The sequence below is a fragment of the Colletotrichum fructicola genome (assembly GCF_000319635.2).
Source record: "Colletotrichum fructicola Nara gc5 chromosome Unknown KSG_Nara_v1_contig01, whole genome shotgun sequence".
In the NCBI taxonomy this organism is placed as follows: domain Eukaryota; kingdom Fungi; phylum Ascomycota; class Sordariomycetes; order Glomerellales; family Glomerellaceae; genus Colletotrichum; species Colletotrichum fructicola.
In genome coordinates, this window is record NW_027094051.1 from 9059541 (window position 1) to 9080574 (window position 21034).

At 50.0% G+C, this 21034-nt stretch overlaps 7 protein-coding genes across 7 annotated transcripts; 2 read left to right on the forward strand and 5 right to left on the reverse strand.

Moving 5' to 3' along the window:
• Nucleotides 1-76: 76 nt before the first annotated feature.
• Nucleotides 77-1671, reverse strand: aurL2 (Multicopper oxidase aurL2; the record flags this gene model as incomplete). The annotated part of the gene is made up of 3 exons (XM_032025061.1): nucleotides 77-262; nucleotides 318-593; nucleotides 646-1671. 3 exons carry the CDS (start codon nucleotides 1669-1671, stop codon nucleotides 77-79), a joined length of 1488 nt encoding a protein of 495 aa, XP_031878299.1.
• A 2301-nt stretch (nucleotides 1672-3972) lies between these two features.
• Nucleotides 3973-5529, reverse strand: CGGC5_v002600 (uncharacterized protein; the record flags this gene model as incomplete). The annotated part of the gene is made up of 5 exons (XM_032025060.2): nucleotides 3973-4389; nucleotides 4523-4638; nucleotides 4744-4970; nucleotides 5035-5048; nucleotides 5182-5529. The coding sequence occupies 5 exons, from the start codon at nucleotides 5527-5529 to the stop codon at nucleotides 3973-3975; spliced, it is 1122 nt and encodes a 373-aa protein (XP_031878302.2).
• A 1915-nt stretch (nucleotides 5530-7444) lies between these two features.
• On the forward strand, nucleotides 7445-8824 carry ugtA1-0 (UDP-glucosyltransferase A1; the record flags this gene model as incomplete). Its single annotated transcript, XM_032025058.1, has 1 exon — nucleotides 7445-8824. The coding sequence occupies one exon, from the start codon at nucleotides 7445-7447 to the stop codon at nucleotides 8822-8824; it is 1380 nt and encodes a 459-aa protein (XP_031878303.1).
• A 382-nt stretch (nucleotides 8825-9206) lies between these two features.
• CGGC5_v002602 (uncharacterized protein) lies at nucleotides 9207-9753 on the reverse strand (the record flags this gene model as incomplete). The annotated part of the gene is made up of 2 exons (XM_032025057.1): nucleotides 9207-9493; nucleotides 9552-9753. The coding sequence occupies 2 exons, from the start codon at nucleotides 9751-9753 to the stop codon at nucleotides 9207-9209; spliced, it is 489 nt and encodes a 162-aa protein (XP_031878305.1).
• A 6145-nt stretch (nucleotides 9754-15898) lies between these two features.
• Nucleotides 15899-16261, reverse strand: CGGC5_v002603 (uncharacterized protein; the record flags this gene model as incomplete). Its single annotated transcript, XM_066150995.1, has 4 exons — nucleotides 15899-15942; nucleotides 15998-16021; nucleotides 16051-16057; nucleotides 16112-16261. The coding sequence occupies 4 exons, from the start codon at nucleotides 16259-16261 to the stop codon at nucleotides 15899-15901; spliced, it is 225 nt and encodes a 74-aa protein (XP_066009811.1).
• A 1498-nt stretch (nucleotides 16262-17759) lies between these two features.
• On the forward strand, nucleotides 17760-19811 carry CGGC5_v002604 (uncharacterized protein; the record flags this gene model as incomplete). Its single annotated transcript, XM_032025055.2, has 4 exons — nucleotides 17760-17796; nucleotides 17853-18739; nucleotides 18795-19197; nucleotides 19249-19811. 4 exons carry the CDS (start codon nucleotides 17760-17762, stop codon nucleotides 19809-19811), a joined length of 1890 nt encoding a protein of 629 aa, XP_031878307.2.
• Nucleotides 19812-20023: 212 nt separating this feature from the next.
• Nucleotides 20024-20454, reverse strand: CGGC5_v002605 (uncharacterized protein; the record flags this gene model as incomplete). Its single annotated transcript, XM_032025054.1, has 3 exons — nucleotides 20024-20074; nucleotides 20183-20230; nucleotides 20296-20454. The coding sequence occupies 3 exons, from the start codon at nucleotides 20452-20454 to the stop codon at nucleotides 20024-20026; spliced, it is 258 nt and encodes an 85-aa protein (XP_031878306.1).
• Nucleotides 20455-21034: the final 580 nt, after the last annotated feature.

Consider the following 21034-nt stretch of genomic DNA (forward strand, 5'->3'; position numbering starts at 1 on the left):
CTGTGTGCTCTTCAAACCCCATGATGGCAGTGAGCTCTATGGATATCAAAATATGTCTATGAATTCATGATTACGCTTAGTCATCCGCCTCAAAGAAATGCATTACTGTTGGCGCGTCTGTTGAGTTGCCCGTCGAGTTGCCGCCAAACTGCAGATACCCAGCCGTATCCAAGAGGGGCAAGACGGCAATGTCTTTGTAATCTCCCATGACCCAGACAGTCTGCATGCCCATCACCATGTGTTGCAGGATGTGGCAGTGGATCTAGAATGTTCGTTAGTTCCATGTCTCACGATGAGCCGAGCAGAATGAAACATACCATCCAGACACCGGCATCTTCTACGCGCAGACGCCACGCTCTCCAGCCAGCGTTAGCGCCAGATGTCGTCTTTTCGCCGTATCGGTAAAGATTCGTTGTGTCTCGCTTGACCGGGTTGTAGTTTTTCAGCTTCTCCTCATTTTCTGTTTGGTTGTATGTTCCGTTGCCACTTCCAATGTCCCAGAAATGTCCACCATGGGCGTGGAATGGGTGGAAGTCGACGCCACCACCATTGTTGACGAGGGAACCAGTGTTGTGCCAAACAATCTCAAGAACCTGCAAATTGGTAAGCGTATGCCACAGACGCCAACTAGTAATAATTGCTTACCTCGCCAAGCTTCGCAGGCCAAGTCAATGTTGTTGGATCCCAACCGTTGTTGTTCATCGCAGCTGTGTAGTTTGGCATCGCGGCTTCCCCTTGTTCATAGATGTTGACCAGGTACGGCTTATCACCAGGGAACGGTGACGAGGTCTCATTCCACTCCAGTCCGTTGATCTGCCAGATGATTGATTGCGTAGACAACTGCCGGCTGTCGATGTTGATCGTGCGAGTCACCTCACTTGCCTTCGGAAAGTTGTTGGGCACCAGAGGCTCCAATGCGTACTCAGCCCATTCATAGGGCTTCGTGGAGAACGTTAAAGGAGGAGTCGCGGGCGCCTTGTTAATCTGAGTCGTGGCCTTGTAGTATCGCAGGACACCATAGCCTTGGTAGACCTTTGGCCTGTCCTTTGTTTCCATCTGGATGAGGAAGTCGCCCGTTCCGTTGAGCTCCTCCTCAGTCTTCGCCTTGAAGATGACATCAAAGCGCTGACCCGAAGACAGTTGCATGATATTCTCGGAGTGAGGCTTGGTGTACGCGCCGTCAGCAGAAATGATGGTGAAGTTATCGTGGCCCACAATGCCCAGTTGCACCATAGAGATGGCCGTGGCACCGATGAATCGCAGACGGTAAGTCTTTCCAGGCTCAACGTTGATGATAGGCAGCTTGCAGCCGTTTTGGCCAGCTGTTTCGTCGACGGAAACCCCAACACCATTGATAAGGACCGCGTTGGTCTCGCCCGACCATACGAAAGGCGACGCAGTCAATCCCTTTTCAATCTGAGTGTCGGTCTTGTTGTAATAGTCGGAAAGCATGATGATTCGCTCATCGTCATATGCGTAAGGAGGCTCCGCACTATCCTCGATGATCAAAGGCCCGGCGGCCGTCATAGCCTGAAAGCCTACATGCGAGTGATAGAAGTAAGTACCGGACTCTGACTTCAGAGGGAAAACCTCGTAGTCGAAGAAGCGACCCGGTGGGATGGGCCATTGACTCGCAGACGGAGTGCCATCTGAAAAGGGCGCCATGCGCATGCTGAGTCCGTGCCAATGCATGGTAGTGTTGTGGTGTTCCATGTCGTTATATACTCTAATCCAACTCCTCTGTCCGGGCGGGAGCCTAAGTGTTGGGCCGTAGAGAGTCCCATTAACGACAACCGACTCCCGTGTTTGGCAACCAATTGAGACGTTCTGTTGAGTGACCCTCAAGATATGGTCGGGTGTGAAGCTGGCGTCATGCGTTTGCATACCTCCATAGTGCCCTGGAGCACCATGTCCGCTGGCGCGCGGGGCCCAAGCAGAAACTTGGGTCAGGCAAGAAAGGAAAGAAACGAGCGAAACGAACGGACGCATTGTGGATGACGGGCAGAAGACGGACGGGCAGAAGACGGACGGGCAGAAGACGAACAGGTGGGAGGAAGAGCTTGGGATAAGATATGTTTTGTAGTCAAACGAAATGGGGGTGTGGACGACCGCCTTACACCTCCGGGGTGCAGTTCGCAGACGAGAAGAAGCCGCAAGATTCGCTGGTGGATGCAGTGGAACGAGACGCAGGTACAAAGGAGATGAGATGGGAGAGGAACGATATGGGGATGCACGGGATGACCGAAGCTACTGCGTGTGTCCCAATCTACAGTCAGGCTTGGGAGTGGTCATGAGAGTAAAAGAACGGTCAAAAGGGCACAAGATCTTCCACCTTGCTTTCCCAGCCGATGTTTGATGTTTCTTCGCCATCCTGAGAGAATCAAGGCAGGAATGCAGTTGTTGTCGTCGTCAACGTCCGCGAACCCCTCATTTCAGGTCGGACAACCTTTGTCTCAAGTCTCACAGCAACAGGCCGTCCGATGTCTGTACTAGAGCTAGTCTGTATTACACGAGCCATCAGGCATTCTTCCCGCCCCGACGTGGTAACGAACCCGAGTACCTTCCGCCCCTCCCTTCATACCGACTAACACAGTTACCGTTGCACTCACCTGCAGAAAGCCTACCAGCTCGGGGGGCCCTTCACGTTGTCAGCGGGCGGAACGTTTTTAGCTCTGCAAACATAAAGTCTAAACACCCCAATCGGAATCGCAGATGAGTCGGTCGCCCGCTTGAAGTGGGGTGCAGTGATTCAGTTGCCGGCAATAGGCTTTTGACGATCCATGTAGTGATCTTAAAACTGAATTAAGGCTGCTTGGTCCGTTGACTGAGGCTGCCTTTCCCCCATTCACAGCGTTGCATTTGCGTAGGGCGCACTCGTGTCCGGAACCGTCGGAGTCGGCGCCTGGTTACTCTATATCCTGGGGCAGTTCCACTCTATCGGTTCGTCTTAAGATGTGCATGTTTGACTCGAGAGCCAAGACAACTGTCGCGCCTGATGATGTTGCTTGGCCAGTGCCATGCATCTGTTCGCTGCACGGGTGTTTCCCGCGGGCAGCCAACACCATACTGATGAAATCGTCATTGGGCCTCATTCGAGAGATCCAAGTATTCGTGGTGTCCCCGTTGTTCTGTCCATTGCTCTGTTCTGGGGATGAGCAAGAGTGCGGGCACCAGCTGGTGTGCGGGCATCGCCGACGAGATGTTGATGAACCTTGTCAAACCTTATTCCATCTTCAACCAACCCCACAAATCGGCACTGTGCCTTCCTTGTTTGTTAAGGCGGCATAAACATCGTAATCACCGGCCACAGTGACGGAAAATCTAAAGTGCGAATGATAGAGCGCACTATCGCTTATCTTCCCCGCCCTGGACTGTCAACGAGTCACGCATCCACGAAAAGCAGCGTCACAAGATCCTGGCCATTGATTTAAGGGGTTGAATAGATGTATTAAAGGATAGGATAGATTGAGTAGCCTGCTGTTGGCAGCATAAGTCGGAACCGCCGATCAGCCGAGCCGACTTCTTCGCCCAGCATCCAAAAACGAACGACAGACCCCAACGACGAATATCCAACGTCAAGCACCAAAAAGTGAAAAGGCAACCGAAGTGAGCAAAAGTCCTAACCCTGCATGACATTAGACATTCCCAAACCGCAAAGTCGAATTGGACAGCCAACGATGACAAGAATCCCCATGGGCGTTGATGGGATCATTGTCTGGAAAGTCCATGTTGAGGCAAGATGGGAGAGTACCAGTACGTGGCAATGACTGCCAACTATCTAAAGCACATGGACTCCGTTGGACCGTTGGGGCCCAATTGAGAAGGTGGTAGTAATGTGGTCTTCCATCATTGTAAGTCAAGAGGAGAATTTTCGCTCGCCTCCACTGCCTTATGGCCGTGATCAGATGTTTTGCCGATAGCTTGCTTAGGCGGAACAGCGTTGAAACGGCCCATCTCGTTGTGGTTATCGCCTTAATTGCAGGGAGTTGCGCTGCTCTCCGCGCCGACTGCACCCTTGAGTCTCTCGGAGAGCTCAACGACAATGACAAGAGTGACGGTGTGCACCGCCTTCTTTGCAATGTACAGAACAGCAGGTCCAGTCGTCTGAACGCCGGACTTGATCACGTCGTAGAAGCCTTCTTCGCCACCGCCGTAAGAGGAGGCCTTAATGCGGAGTCGGTTTAGCATCTCCCTGGGGAGCGTCATTAGAGTCTCAAGATCGGCCTCAGCAATAGCAACACGCCTGATGACAACTCGAGTGGCGTGCTCTTGGCTACCGGGGACGGGGGGATCGAGAGTGTACTCGGTATTGCCGCCAGTGTTTCGATACCACCCTGTGAAGACCACCACCCTCTGAAGACCACCGCCCTCCTGATTTATGCGAACCACCTATTGATGAGCCAAGTCAAGTCCTTACTCGGTCAAGCGAGGACCAGCAAGGGGTACAGTGGTGTCAAGTATGGGCCTGAGCGAGCGGCACTTGGACTTGACGGTCCTCAGAACTCGGGCGGACTGTCTTTACCATGGCTTGGAGGGATGCTTCAGTCTGAACAGCACACACGATAGCTCCAGAGCTGGTGGCACTTTTGACGGCGTTGGAGGTGTTGCCATTCGCCATAGCACTCTGGGCGCCGGCCACTGTGGAGAGGGCTTCTCCGGCGACAGAACCGACAGCTCCCTCAATACCGCCAAGACAAAGGCGAGACTGTTGAGTTGACCAATTCAAGTCTCACTCCAACGAACTTGAGAACCTGAAAACACCAAGGAATCTCTTCTCGTTGCGACTCTTTTGAAAACCCTTGCTATAGTCCCTGATCGGCGCGTCGTCCGGCGAAAAGCTCTCCAGGCGAAAGCCATTGTGTGCATTGTCGCCTTTGTATCCAGTCTCATTGCTATCGGAGCTGTTGTCATTGAAACCATTATCGTTCCTGCAGGCTTTATCACTGTGGAAGACGGTCCAATTGACACTGCTGCCCGTAGGAGTTAGTACATGCCAACGGATTCAAATCCAGTGTCGGCGGCTCGGAGACTAACGGGTCGAAATTGACCTATGCGTTCGTCGTCAGCAAAGGTCTTCGTTTGAAAGGCCTGTGATGGTTCAACTGCTGGCGAAGGTAAGGATATATTGCTCGACAATGTGCCATTCGCTGTTCTCGATGCATTCCTCATCCATCTGATCACCTTTCTCGCCATCATCACCGTTCGGGTGATGGAGATATTTGTCGCCAGGGTAGCGACCACCTCGATGTTAAGCCCGTTGGTAGTGAAAAGCTTATATCGGCATGAGATGTTCGTGAGGTTTCCCGCAAAGGGGCTATTGAGCTTGATGAAGGCAACGTCCTGGTAAACGCTGACAAGCTTCTCGATCTGCGTGGCGGTGGTAACGATACGCCTCACCCCAAACTTGAATATATGTAGGTCCGTTGGTGGTGCTGACCGAGGCGTTGTAGCCGATTTAGCAGTTGATCTCGATAGCTCCCTGAACACAGCGACTTCAGTTATACACCACATGTCCTGCATTAGTGACATCGTCGCAACTGATGAGCCACCCAAGACCCAAGATCCAAAAGCTGCGGTCCTTGCCGGCTTTGAATTAAGCCTGGATCTGACAGCAGCTGTGATCTTTTACACAGCCCTCTCTTCACATTTTAAAGTGAGGGAGGAAGAGGACAACTTACATCGAAACTTGCGGTCATCAGCAAAATTCCGGAGCTTGACGCCAAGACGACACAGACACAGTGCCTTTGTCAATGTCATCGGGAAAGACGGCAAACTCTGCACGTAAATTAGGGTTGAAGGACCGGTGCAAGAGAACGAGGTTTCAGACACGAAACGATGGTGATTGACGGCTGATGACGGTGAGATGAATATGCTCGGGTGTCAGCCGTCAGCATGACAAATGCAAAACTTGCCTCGGGCTCTTTGTCTCGTAACTGTCGTTCGTTTTCAAGGGGTAGTCGAAAGCAATGACGCACAAAGGTCGAACTCAGCTGAGCTTCAGAATTGAATTTTGTGCCGTGTTATGAGAAAGCAGGAGGCGTGAATCAGTATCCCTTCTCAAGACCCATTGATTGACACGCGCAACCGGACCCCGAAACATAACACTTGAATCAAGTTGAGTCTCTCTCATGCCAATGAATGTGGAGAAAGCAACCTCTTGTGTCGGTCACTTTTTCACAAATTAGCCTTGCTTGTCCTTGCCTTTGGAAAAAGTGCCAAAAGTCGAGCGGACCTATGAGGATAATTTCAGGAGCAGACGAGAGGGGGCTGGCCTCACCTTGATACTAAGCAATGTCTTGTTACTCAGCGGATATTGCCGTCGCTTTGGACTGATGGCAACAGAAACCATTGCCACCAACGAACACGGGCCCGCACCCATATCTTCCCTCCGTCAACGTCTTAAGCAGGTTAGTTTACCATGAAGACTTTTGATCGGCTTGCCTCTGCAGAGCTGCGAACGATTGTCTGGTGATTGCTCAGATTCATGACCCCGTCGCTTCTGGCTAAGTGTCCGGAGGGCTAGGCGTTTGATTTTCCCTATGCTGTCATACTTATCTTCTTCGTTTTCTTCTTATTCAGTGACACTGATATTATTGATATTGTTCTTGTCTTTAATGTCATCATCATTGTAATCATCATCGTCGTCCTCGCCGTCACCGTCGTCTGTGCCCATCATGAGACAAACACAAGTTTCCATGGGTTAACGCGATGCTGTTCCAGTATTACGAAAATGAGTTTGACATGGAATAATATAGGGTTGAAATACATGTCCAAATATTGCAAATAAGCCTATGTAAAACCATAGCTACGGTCAACTTGAGAGCCTCTTAAGGGGCAAGAGTTGACGCTGGTGAAAGCTTTAACCCTGGAAGCTACTTAAAATAACCGTAGTATATCCATTTTATTCTAGTGGGATTCCATGTACGTATCATCTGTGATCGTTTTCCACTAGTTCTGTAATTTGATGTTCGATCCTTAGTAACATTTTAGCCGTGAGACGTAAATCTTTCCAAAGGAATTAATTCGCAATTCTCCACAACTCAGTGCTTGCCCATGATCATCATCGGATTAGTGTAACGTCCAAGTCACGGGTGTTTTAAATTGAGGGGTATAGTGCCACGAGGAACACTTTCAGGCAAGATTGTGATGGCGGAGGGGTCATGCCGAACCCTGAGCCGGTCGGCCGGTGGTTTTGCCATCGACGGCAACCATCATGCAGTGACCCGCAATAATCCACCTACCAATACCCATCTAGCTGCATCTTATCCTTGGACTTGCGCCAGATGAATGCAACATCTCCGTTAGTGCTTACCATCGGGGAGGGGGATGCCCGGTCCCACAAGATGTTATATACTGAGACATCAGAGCCTCATCTCCCGAGTATTTCACGACAAGGTGCAGTTGTATCCTCGCCAGGCTCATCCAACTCATTCAATCTGACGCAATGACTGTGACTGAGACATGCGACGACGTCAAGGGCTCGAGGAAGCCTTTGCTTTTGATGGCTGCGTTTCCCATCGATGGTCACATTAACCCTCTATTCACCATTGCATCTCACTTGGTTAAAGTCGGGTACGAGGTGGCATTCTCCTCTCCATCGGCGTACCAGTCCAAGATCGAAGAAACTGGTGCTGAGTATATCCTCGCCGAAAACCCAATTACCGAATCAGTCTTCCTCAACTTTCGCGACGCTTCGCAGTTCCCGCCGGGCCCTGGAAGACTTGCGGCGCAATACAAAGCCATTTTCATGGATATGCAACCAACGAGAGCCAAGACCATTGAAGAAGCCCTGGTAGTGCTGCAGGCCCGCGACCCGCACCGACAAATCATCGTTCTCGAAGATGTTTTCAACTCGGGGTTCACGGCTTTCAAGTATGGCCGGCCTCTTCCAGATGGAGTCAAGAGACTGCCCAAGTCAATTGGGTTTGGCGTCTCGCCAATCTTGGCCGAAAGTCAAGACACCGGACCGTTGTCGCTAGGGCTCTGGCCCGACTCTACAGAGTCGGGACGCCAAAGGAACAAGGCACTGTACGAGCTCGTGGAAAGAGGCCCCATGAAGCTCTTGTACGATGCTTGGCACGAGACTCTGAAGCAATGCGGCTGCAAAAACATCCCCGATGGCAAGATATGGAGGTCATTCTACACGGCGCACGACTCTGTCCTTCAGCTCTGCTCGCCGAGCCTTGAGTATCCTGTTTCCGATTTGCCACCATGCCTTCAATTCGTTGGTGTTCTGCCTCGCAAGCCGCTGAAGCTGGGCTTCCAATTTCCCTCATGGTGGTCTGAAGTTGAGAAGAGACAGGAGAACAACTACCGCTACGTCATCTTTGTATCTCAAGGAACTCTTAACCCACTCTGGTCGGAGCTCATTATCCCTGCCATCAATGCCTTCGCCGACCGCCCCGAAGTCTTGGTTGTAGCCACCTTGGGAGCTGTTGGCGCCCAGCTTCCGGCGGAAGTCAAGATACCAGCAAACGCTCGTATCATTGACTACCTTCCCTACGATGCGATGTTAGAGTACACGGATGTCTTCATTTCCAATGCTGGTTACGGAACATTGACTCATGCTGTCAGTAATGGAGTTCCAGTTTTACTTGCTGGAGAGAACGAGGAGAAGATTGAAGTCACTATGAGGGCTGTGTATGCAGGTGTTGGACTCAGCCTGGGCACACAGACACCGACAGCGGAACAGGTTAGGAGGGGTGTGGAATGCATCTTGGAGGACACCAAGTACAAGAAGGCTGCGATGAAATTGAAATTGGAGAACAGTGATTTGGACGCGTTGTCGGCAATTGAAGCAAAAATCAGGGAGATGACGGAATGATGCCTCGCATGTTGGGGTCTTTGTAGCTGGAGGCTTGTGTGCTTGGTTTGCAAAACCATCCGACATTGCATGGAACCGCGCGGTACAAAGTCCGAAAATGAATATAGATCATGCGCGTCATTTAAATTCATTTGTCAAAAAACTGTGTATTCTTAAAGACTCTAGTCTTCGACCTCGCCACTAGCTGGAATTGCAAACGAGGGTAATATGCTGTAACATTTCTGAGGAATATGGTCGGCTGTTTCGACATTCCCGTCCACCTGCCGGACCCGAACACGAAAGCTGTGATTTCAAGAGAAGTAATTTTTCAATGGGTATCGTCAAGTCTTGCAGGAGCCACCCGCTCCGTCTTCGTGCTTCGAAACGAAATGTCTCTGCCGGCTTAGCCGCAGGTGTTTGAGCAGTCGTGCTTCTCAGCGTTGTATCGTGAGTGACACTTGCACTGGACGTCCTGGACAGGGTAGCAACGCGCTGCCACGGAGCCACGGCTGGGATCGTTGGCGTTTTCGTTCTTGTAGTCGACAGTGAAGCTCTTGCCCAGAGACCCGAACTTGCGGTTGATGTAGAAGAGACCGTTGCCCTTGCGAAGGCCGTTATTGCAGTACTCTGCGGGCTCGTTCCGTTGCCAGTGGTCGAACTGACCGCAATCAACTCCATAGTAGGGGTTCACTGTTCGAATGTTTGTCAGAGTCCGCATGGTATACAAAAGTTAGGCGCTATGACGTACAGGCACTGTCGACCAGGACCCAGGGGTCGACATGGTCGTCGAAGCAAAAGTCCAGAAAGCACTGAACGCGTTGGCAGTCGCAGTAGCTGAAGCCGCAGTCACGCTTTTCGAGCGCGAAGGGGAGATAGTTGGGGGACGAGATGCTAGCCAAGATCGGGGAGGCCATGAGCCCGGTGAGGAGGACAGAAATGAGACGAGACATTGTAAATTTTAAAGAGAGTGGTGGGACGAATGAATGACTGAACGTTGTTATGAACAACAAGAAAAGGATGAAAAGCCGTGTGGGTTGGTGTTCCTAGCTGCTCGAAGACGGATCAGCTTTTGATTCTTATATCAAATTCCCGAATGCGAGCATCACGGCTGCGGCCGAGCCATGCCGGATAGTCGGTGCCGTGGTCCACCAGATGATCAATTCGAGAAGGAAGTAATAAGATAGACTTCCGACAGACCCAAACCGTTGGCCTGTGCTGTTGCTAAATATGAGCATCGCACGATTCGTGGCACTTATGCTGCGGCCCGGGCGGTTGCACTTGCCCGGGTCTTCAACCCTCTGCAACCCAGATTCGCGTGGCACACATTTAAAAGTCGTGGCATTGAGTTTGCTGTCCACATTAGAGTTGAATTAAGCTGCGATCTAGTCTATCTACCAGGCCTGATTGGAAATTCGAAGCATACCTCTTCAAGGTTACCAAAATCAATTCAGGATGGGAAGGTGAGTAAAGAACTTGACGCAAGACAATCGATAAAACCAGCAGTGAGCAAACGTTTGTCTCCTGTCACCTCCCACTCTCTTAGGAAAGTGGGAGGCCAAAAAGCGTGACTCGTGATTGCGGCAACGAAAGCGAGGTGCCTAAATTATCCCAAAAGGCTAATGTGGATCCGATCGTCTCAAGTTCTCATCCGAGTTCCCGATGTCACCAAACGAGTCAAGGAATCCCCCGGTGAATGAGCCTTACGGTTAAGCTGACGGCGCCCTAGGGCTGCTTTCGCAACCGCATCCTCCGGATATGTCACTGTCGCAGAACAATGCAAGAGCTCAGCCACGCATAAGGGGCCCCTCTTCGCCGGCCAGCGCATGCCCGCACATGCCCGCGCCTCAAGGCCCAAATTAGTCCATGCTTTATGACAATCTCTCTCTGCCCAGGCCGTCTTTTTGTTTCGGGTTTACACTTAGCCGCCACTAAAGTAGCTGGTGGCAGAGCGGTACCCGCTTAGGTTTTCCTTCTCAGCCACATGGGGTACGAGGAATATCTCGACTTGTTGGCTGCAACCCGTCAACTCAATTGATTGTAAACTCAGACTGAGCTTTCGGAATAAGAGCCAATTGTTTCCGAAGCATATTTCATCATTTGGATTTCTCGTGATGAAAGCCAAACAGGTCCGTTGTGACGGCACGACTTTAGATAAATCTCCTGATGAGGGGTATCTTGGTCCCAATCGTCTGTAGACGTGCAGAACCACGACTTAGTCATGAGATAGAAGGAAAGAGCCTACTCGGCTTTGACCCCGCTGGATCCGCGGTCTTCGCATTTATTGTGTTGAAGCCAACTTAGACGAATATCGCCCGGGTTTCCCTTTCTGCATCGATCCGGAGAATCTATCATGTACCCGTACACAGGTTGCAGCAATCGGGACCATGCATCATCATCCGGCGAGCGACAGCTCCCAAGACTGTGGTATGTGCAAAGATTCAAATCCCATTCCTCATTTTCGTTGCCTCTTTTAACGTGTATTTCGTAGTCCGTGAAGCACCAAATGCATGATGTGATCTGGTTATCGCGGCGTGTGTCGAATCGCTGGTCATATGAGGCCATTGCTATGCTGTGTAATGCCGGTATAAAGTTTTGGGGGTTCATCAAAAATGGAGCTTCACACACTCCTGATGAACCACAGATGTGTGTGCAGACTGGCAGGTCTAGGTTATCAACGACCCACGTAAATATATTCGCTGGGCATGGTGGGCTGACGACATTGTGAACACGGCAAATGAAAAGGTTGTTGCCAATCACCTTGGCAAAGGTTCTGTGTGTAAATCTCCAGGTCTTCGAGATCTGTTTAGTCAACGATCTGGTCGCTGATTTTTGTAGATTCGGGGTGGTGTGGCTTTTTCGTAGGTAGTGGTCGAAGGGTGCGTAGTATGCATTTGTTTGAACATCTCTTGCAATTTCGATCGAGCTCTCAAGTGATTTAGCAGATTTTCCATGGGATTCACCATAGAAATGGCGGTTCATGACTAATTGAGCTTCAGAAAACGTGACTCTCGGCTGAAAACTATGCGACCCATTGCATTCAGGAATCCAAAGGAGAGGGTCGGGAAGACATTGCAATCTTGGCGAATGTTCCTCGTCGTCGCACCCGTACCTTGTCGACGGCCATCCGTGATCATAATCGTCGTTTCCAAAGGAAACATAGCTGTTGGAAGGGGCGTTTGTATCGAGGCGCTGTCTCTCTGGAGACACATCCAGCAAAACAAGCTTTTTACATCTGAAGCATAGAAATCGGGCTGGAACATCCCTTTCTAGTAGTAAGAGGAGTTCAAGTCGTTCTTCCCTATCGATTTGAGGAAACGTGTCTTGCGGGCGCAATGCCGTGAAGAATCCTTTGCAAGTCAAAGATAGAGAGATGTTGGCGATCGTGGGCAGTTGCTCAGCAATCATGAAAAAGATCTCAGGAGGGATGCTGAGAAGTCCGTGGGTCCCTAAATAATCTCTGAACTTTCTGTTTCTTGGGTCGGGTGGCGACATTTTCGGTTGGGGCGACTTCGAATGGCACAAGAAAGCTACCTCCATCATACACTCAAGCCTGGGAGGGCTACAGTTATATATCCTGGTTACTTGGGAACCTGTTGGTCCGAACATTAGATGCGCCATACTTCAGACTTTTCAAACCTTATCATCAGTACCAGCATGAGCTGAAGCTTCCTGCTAATTGACATGTTTTGCGTGCTGGAACGCCCCACACTGTGTCTCCCACACAAGAGGTTCCGCCTTCCTCGCACTATCATGAGCAATTGAATGTGTCAACTGAAAATAAATCCTGAAGATATAATTTTACATGAGGAAGGTGTTTCCGAGATGGGCTGACAGAGGACGAGAGAACTTCATCAGCACAGGAATCAAAGGTTTCACTCCAATGCCCTCAACGTGCTGCAATGAATAGATCTTGGAGCGCCTAGCAATTATTGCTATGTTCAGAAATGCTCGAAAGATTGATGTTCCAGCAGCTTCTTCGACAGCGAGAACCACAACGAGAGCTCTTTAGTCTTCTATCCCAAGCGCGGGTCTTTGTTTTCAGTCCATGTTCTCGCAGCAGGCCACATTGCCCAGGCATCTGTGTCTAGACGTGTCTGCTTTGTTCGCCGCCTTCCATGCAGGTTGAGTCCATGCAGGAGAGAGAAACCACATTGCAATTGATCTTTGTGTTGAATGCGAACCGATCTCACTTCAGGTGTCAGATTCTCAAAGGGAAAGAGCAACAGAAATTTCGTGCACTTGCCTCAAAGGCGGGGGAGCCTTTCCGAAGCACCTGGAGATGGCAAGAACGTTCGCCAGGGCCTTCCGGATCTGAATATTACAGAGTACATATTAGATGAATTCCAATCTTCGTCCTTGGTCACCATCGTCCTTTCACCCCATCGTTCTTGCTCATCTCCGTCCACGCGCGCACACACACACACACACACACATCGCCCAATTCCACACCGACCGCCAACGACCAACACCATGTCCCGCTCGCGGCCATCAGATCCCACGGCTGGGTTTCCTACTCCAACCGTCCAAGCTGAGGTGGCCTTCATCTTCAAACTCACACAATGGCTCGCCGACCCGAACGCGGTTTGCTTCTCTATCTATCTTTGTTTACTTGATTGCGACGTGACTCGCAAACGAAGTCATCCCAGTCGGAAGGCGGCTCTGGTACCGCGAGCCTTTTTCAATCCATCTACTAACGCCTCTCAGGAGAATGAACTTTCCTTCGAGCATCATTGAAGTGTTATGCTACCACTGATCATTGAAGTTTAATCAAGGCTGTGAGGTTAATACCTTATGCAAATTGCAAAAAGCAATTATCTGTCTTGAAAAGCCTGATACAACGTTATTCGACTCTTCGAAGGTCTGATGCAACACTGCAGTCAAGAAGTTATTCTAATGATGATGAAGCGGTGATATGCCTTCAATGTGTGACTGTGAGATATTTGTACAGCTTTCATCGCTGTACATAATGTTGCCCCGGTCCTCCGAGATGGGAAAACCTTGGCAATTGGAAAGGTCTCAGGGCATGATCTTCCGAAGGATTGATCAATATTCAAGATTAGCTTTGAAATAAGGTAGCCAAAAACTAATCAAAACGGCATGAGTCAATTTCAGCTACATAATGCTTAGTAAGGTCCAATGTACTCAACAGTTCCTGGTTTCTGTATCAAATCCTTACCGGGATATGAGGCGTCAAGGATGCGTTGAAAGAATTTCCGATAACATCGATGCGAGCCTGAAAACCTTGGAAACCGCGTTTGTACCATGCATTTAAGGCCGCAACTCCATCTCGGTTGGCAATCCCTCGATAATTTCTCCCGTTCTCCGTGATGATTGAGCCATGCTCTGCGTACTGTACCTGGATTATCAAACGTCTCCCGGCTTGATGGCAAATACATGTACTCATACTCATACCCAAACCCAAACTCAGATACCTCCATTCATGATTCAAAAATAGGGGCGTAGGCGGCGACAAGTGAAGTCCAAAAATCGTCATCTGGCATCCGAAATGCCCCGAATCTATGATATGTGGTAAGTTCGAGGCTCCAGCCGCGATGGTCATCCCCCCTTTTGATATTGATCTCGTAATCTGTGAAGCAAGTCTTACACGATCCGATTCCTCGATCGGGATGCACATCCCATTGGGGGTTGGTTGCAATAATTCTCAAGCTATGTAGCTCGGGAATACACGCATTGGCTGACGAGCCCCGTGACTGAGTGTAAGAGCAGCCAAGGATATGTCTACAAACCGGAAGTTCGAGGCTATCGATGACCTTGGTAAATGCATCCAATCCGCAGGGAGGCCCAACAACTTCGTGATGGCGACATAGGAAGAGTTCGTTTTCAATGACTTTGGCGGTGGTCTTGTGCATGAAAGCCCGTCGCGTTGTGTCCGTCGCAGATAAACACGTGGCCGTACGTCCAAGACGCCGTTGAATCTGTGGAATAGTGCCCCGCAGCCGCAGACTACGCCTGTTTTCTGAAACATGTTGTTCGAGGGGAAAGTGTGTTGTCGTGCTCCAGTCACGGAGGGATATGTCCCGGTCAAAATAGACAGTACTCTCGAGGCAATCTATCGGGAGCCCGTATCCAGGACCATCAAAATGGCGTTTCATGACCAATCGTGCTTCAGAGAAGGTGATTGTTGGCTCGTTCCCCCCGGGTCCTCGAACGGCTGGTTTCCATGTGAGAGTTCTCACAGTCTCAGTCCATCGGAAAAAATCCGTCTCGTCTATGCAATCCCTTCTCTCCCAATCCAGGCGTAGCTTCCGAGACTCCGCGATCATGTGGACCAAGTGGTCGCATATTGGGTGAGGTTGCGTCGACTAAAATTTGTTGTTGCGATCGAAGGGCTGAAGTCGTAGGCAACCGAAGCAAAGATAGTGTCTCTTAGCGTCTTTTTCGAGGAGTAAAAGAAGTTTGACTGTATCTTCTTTCCCCATTGTAAGAAATTTGTGGTCGGGGCAAATTAAGGCGAAGAAACCCTTACAGGCCAGAGCGAGTGACGTTCGGGAGTTGGCGGTCAGTTGGTTCGCCACGATCAAGAGGATCTCGGGCGGAATGTCACACAGTCCTCGAGGTCTGCGTATCGGTAATTCCCCATCGCGATTTTGATTCTTCTTACACGTATTGCGCTTTTTACGTCGACTGGCCTTCGTCATGCTGGCTACTGGTCGTACCTGTGGGATGAAGCCGGTATCTTTCGCGACGAGCACAAAGCATGTTAGTTTTTTTTTAAAGCTTTTGCCGTCATGCCGAGGCCACGTAGCCCAAATTTCGTTCAACATTCCGCAAGATAGACTGAGCTGGACATCCAGGCGATAAATAAAGCTCACGTGGTCCTTAGTGGGCCATGTATCATGTTGTCAAGGTGGTTGACTAAAGACTAAATTGCTTTAAAATGAATTGATTTTCCGAGGTCGTGTACCCAAAAACCATTTCCAGCACGTTTTTGACTCGGTCACATTCAAGCCATGTTCTCCATTACGCCTTGGTCTTTGCGCCGTGAAGCCTTCCTCTGGCTTTGTATGCAGTATTGTGGCGTCACGGCTACCGTGGTTCGCAGTACGCCATAACAGGAATAATATCGCTGAACTCCTAGTGCTGAAATACCGGCACGTTCAAATGTTCTTTCGAGGGTGCTGCAGAAGCTCGCGTTAAACCTTCTCAGCGCGAGACGAAGCTTTTGAAACTTACTCAGATCATTTGTCCCATTGATGTCTCGACAATAGTGATTTTGAATTTGTCACGCTTCAGCTAGCGGAATACGTTAGTGAGTGTGCTGCATATTGTTCACCCAGAAGAGCGCACCTGAACGGAATATCCTCCTGGGTAATTGGAGTCGAGGTACTCTTTCAGCTGGCTAGAGCTTACTTGGGATGCGGAGATGAATGCGTTTCTGCTTCCGTCCTTATTGCTTTGCCACTGGACCTTGGGGGTGGATCGCAATTGTCTCGACATTATGAATAAATAAGTTCCAAGGTTCGAGGGATTGGTATGCCAGAGGTTTGCGACCCAGTTGCCTGCTCTTCCCAAAATATTTCAAGGCAACGACGAGAAAAACAAAGCAACCTGCGGGAAAGACCGGGAGAAAACCATAGGAAAGTTGCGATTTGCCACCTTGCGCAGACAACAATCACGAGATAGTCCAAAAGGGAACAGGATTCAGCAAGCTTTTGAACATCACATCGGATCTCACCGCCTCCTGTCTTGACTGCACGTATCCAGGCCATGCAGGTCGCCGCTGGTCATGTTTACAAAATGGCGAGGTGTTATCAGTCAGTACCCTGATTGGACGGCAGTCGCTCTCATTTGCGACCCATGCGGCCCAGACGGCTTTGCCGCTCGCCTTCATGCAAAGTGAGTTGGCTCGACCAGGATGATCATGCTACTAGCACCTAAGGAGTCAAATATTGGCACAGCCTGGAATTAAAGGATGCAATCATGGGCTCACTGTACCACTCATAACGCAGATAGCCTACTGGTCCGCCTGCATACACTGCCACAAAGCTGCGCCAGGAAGGCTGGCCAAGTTCGGGAACAGAACGGGCGATGGACAACTCCTTCACCAGGGCAGATAGCCTTTGTAGATAAAATCCCCGTAGTTGGCAGCTACGAATAATGAACCCTCGAAGACTCTTCTTTGCCAAGCAAAATCGTTTGGAGAAATCGTAAAGTCCAATCAGTAGCTAATCTCGTGGGTATCACTTATCGAAACGGCCACTGATCGTGAAGCAAGCGCCGTGCAGTAATAACGCCAAACGAAAAACAAGACGTAAAAGCTGAATTACGATTATGTAGAAATATTTTGCGTCAGTGAGCGCTGAGAATCGGCCTGCATAAGCTCTCACTTCTCGAGTCTCCACTCCCATCAATAATGCTTGCATTGTGGATTGAGGCACACATCCTCGCTTGTACGTGGAAAGAGTGCTCTGCAGTCTCCAAGATCTGATGTACCAGCCCAATCAAGTGTCTGCCCTCTTTTCGGCGCATTCAATTGACCATTGGGTGGCTCCTGTACCGGGTCGTGCGGTTGCCTTGCCTATTCTGCCTGGCCTTATCAACCCTCCGCTTCTCGCCTTAAGCCCATCATTGAGCAAAGTAACCATCGCAGTGGTAGGGCAAAAGACAAGGCTTTCCTAAAGAGGCCAAGTCGTAGTGGCAGAGAGTGATAGAATAGAATAATTCCAGCAAATCACAAATGCAGGAGCTACTCCCTCTTCTAGCGCACACTGGACAACGGGCGGGTTATTTCAACCTTTGATCGCCCTCTTCTCTGGCCATACAGTGGCCTTGCCCCGTTTCCACGTCTCCACGGAGACATCACCCTTTGACGTCGTTCGCTGCCTCATCCAACTCAATCGCTGTTGGCTCAACAACCGTCCGCTCTGTCATTATTCGCATTTGCCAACATCACTGTGGCTAGTGTCAACTTCTTTGCAGCCTCTCCATCAGGCCAATGGTTACTAGCACCGATAGGCTCTTTCAAATGGCTGGTTAGCCTCACCTGTCATTAGCGTCAAGATGTCAGCAAGCTTACTGCATACCACAGCTACGGCAAGAAGACAGCCCATCATGTCTCATGATGCTTCCCAGGAGTTTTCGGGGCTCATGAAACTAAAGCCGTCATCAAAGCTTATCCTGGACGACCCGGAGCGCGTTCAGAAAGTGCTTGACAGAGGAGAAGCATTCAGGCTGAAGAGAGACAGGGACCGGCAAGCGGTTCCTCGGGTGAACGGGTTTAATGGGCAGATGAATGAGGACTCCGATGATGACGATATAGTCGAACAACTTGGCCTACAACTTGACCAGGCAAAAACCTCGAATGCCTTGGAGCCAGAGAAGCGATTTATACCACAACCTCAGTTCGACAGAATCCTGACTTTCGAGTCGGTCTATAGGGTTGTGTCTAGTCTTCGATGTTTCAGAAAGGAGCCGAATAAGAGGGAGCTTGCAAAGCAAATATACTACGGCAACTCGGATGGTTCGAAGGGTCCTGCCGTGAAATTGTTGGCGGTCCTGGTGGGCATTGACAAGGTGGAGGACTTCGCCAAACACTTCAAGGACGGGGTCAGAGATAGCTGTTTGCCGCTTCAGCCAACCGGTGCCACCAAGGACCAATTCCTCAAGTGCCGGAAACACGGCATGCACAGCACTATCAACAGTTATCTCCGCCCACAGATCCGCGAAAGCTTTTCGCAGTGGTCTCATACACTGAACGCGCCGTTCATCAAGTGGGAGCCATCGTTGCATTCGCATTACGTTTTAGAAACCGGAGACATCATTCCTGTGGAGATCATTGACAAAGTCACACAGGAAGACAGCTCGGACACCACGCAGAAGGATGCTCTTTCTGGTGGGGGTAATACTTACGGAGGTTTCAGTGAAGTCTATAAAGTCAAGATCCATGATGGGCATTGGGACTTTGGGGACCATGGAGTACGTTATGTGTTTCCGAATTTCCAGTTACTCAGCTAATCTTCGATCTGTTCAGATCCGACACCCTCAAGAGTTCTTTGCCTTGAAAAAGCTTACATCCCACAACCGAAACAGTTTCGACCTGGAGCTGTCTTCCTTGTTGTTCACTGGAAACAATTATAAGAAGAAGCATCTGATCCAGCTGTTAGCAACATTCGAGGTTGTGAATCCCGCTGCTGGCGGACTTTCAACCTATTACTTGCTGTTCGACTGGGCTGAGGGCGATCTGAGCAAGTTCTGGCAAAACAACGAACGTCTCGTCGGGAATAAAAAGCATTGTCTGTGGATGGCTGAGCAGTTTCATGAGATCTGTGAAGCTTTACAGTGTGTTCACAATGATAGAGCCCCGACCATGCGTTATTTGGAAGATCGCGACTCAAATCAAGATCTATATGGACGACATGGGGATATCAAACCAGGTGTGTCAAACTGTTGTTGCCAACGAGATCGAGTTCTCTAACACATTCCAGGAAACTTTCTCTGGTTCCACTCCAATAGCTTTCCAGGTCTGTTGGCGTTGTCGGACTTCGGCCTGGGAAGATTGCACACCCAGGTGTCCCGGTCGAAGCAAGATCCAAGGAACCTTGAAAGATCAGCATCTTATCGTTGCCCTGAATTCGACCTCCCATTTGGCCAAGTTTCTCCAAGATCCGACATCTTCAGTCTTGGCTGCGTTTTCTTGGAATACGTCACCTGGTTCTTTTATGGATTCGATGCTGTCGAAAACGTCTTCCCTGGGAAAAGAATGGAGAACGATATTTATGGTTTCGAGTCCGATATCTTCTTTTCCGTCAGGGACAAACGGGCGCACATCAAGCCATCAGTCTTGGCTTGGATTCACAAATTGCAACACCGTCCCGACTGTTCATGGTATCTCTGGGAATTGTTGGAAGTGATCAAAAACGGAATGCTCGAGCCCAATTCAGACAACCGCATACGTGCCAATCAGCTCACGAAGAGAATGCACGAACTCCTGAAGGCTTGTAAGGGTGAAGATGACTACTATCTTGGGTCACGATGGCCCACGAAGTGAAGAGATTTGCATCAGTGGCTCGGCAAATTCAAAGTTTCATTATTTCAACGACGGAACAATGACCGTCCTTCTTTCATCGAGGACAACGTCTCTCTAGTTCGTTCCAGCACCAACGATGCTTTTCCCAGTTTGATGGGCTCAAACATCTTTAACGTCAATTAATCAGTAAGACATGGCGCAGCATCGCCGAGCTCATGTTTCTTATCGCTGACCTATTCGTTATAGTGCTCCCTGGCTTCTTTTTCGAGCTTTTCCATTTCACCCTATTGAGTCGAGGATTGTCAATTGCTTTTGCATAATGTACAGGGAGTAGCATGGCGCAGAAAGAGAAATATCAGGGGGGGGGGGAGTGGGGGAAGATTTGCTCTTACCTGCTTCGGCGGTCTAGAGAGCATAAGGATATATCGATTGTTAATAACCTTGGGTGTTGCATACGTTAGACTAGATATCACCAAGCCATAAGAATCTGATTTGCAGTTCATACCCTCACTTTGTAGTTTTTCTCGCCGAACATCTTGTCCAGGGTGTCCTTCAGCTTCACCGGATCGTGGTACTTGGTTCGCATCGTCTCACGATGCCAGTCTGTAGTTGGTGACTCCTTGGAGGGAGGTTCCTTGGATGGAGGTTTCTTGGAATCGGCCATGCTGCATAACGTAACGTGTTTTAAACAGCTGTTGCCGGATTGTGCACTTGGGCCGCAATGATTCACTGCGTTCTTGAAGAGTGTGTCTGCGATTTTGCTGTGCAGCGATGTTCTCGGTACAAAAAAGACGAAAAAGTCCGAAATAGAAGAGGGACGGGCTCCGGGGGAGGAGCACAGGCTCAGCGGACCAGAGGCTCAAGAGTCAAATCGTATGGGTCGCACATGCGAGTGGTGTGTCTCGCGATTGGAGCTGTCTCTGCATGCTGCATGGTACTATTCCCAATGGCCGCCGGACAACGCATACATGGGCGCTGCCGGCTGCTCCACTACCAAGCATGTCATGTCGAATGATGCGACTCGCGACCTGCAAGAAATCTCACGAGCGCCCAATCGGTATTGGAACCGTCACGGCCTTTAAGCACGATTGCTTAAGGGGGGCAGAGGGCGTTCTAGATAAGCTGCAGGCTTTCAGCGAGGCGGGAGGAGAGGCGTCAGAGTGGTTCGGAGAGGGGAATGTGCAGATAGCAGACTGTTTAAAGCGCAGGCGATTACCTGCGCTCCCGCATCATCTCTAGGATTA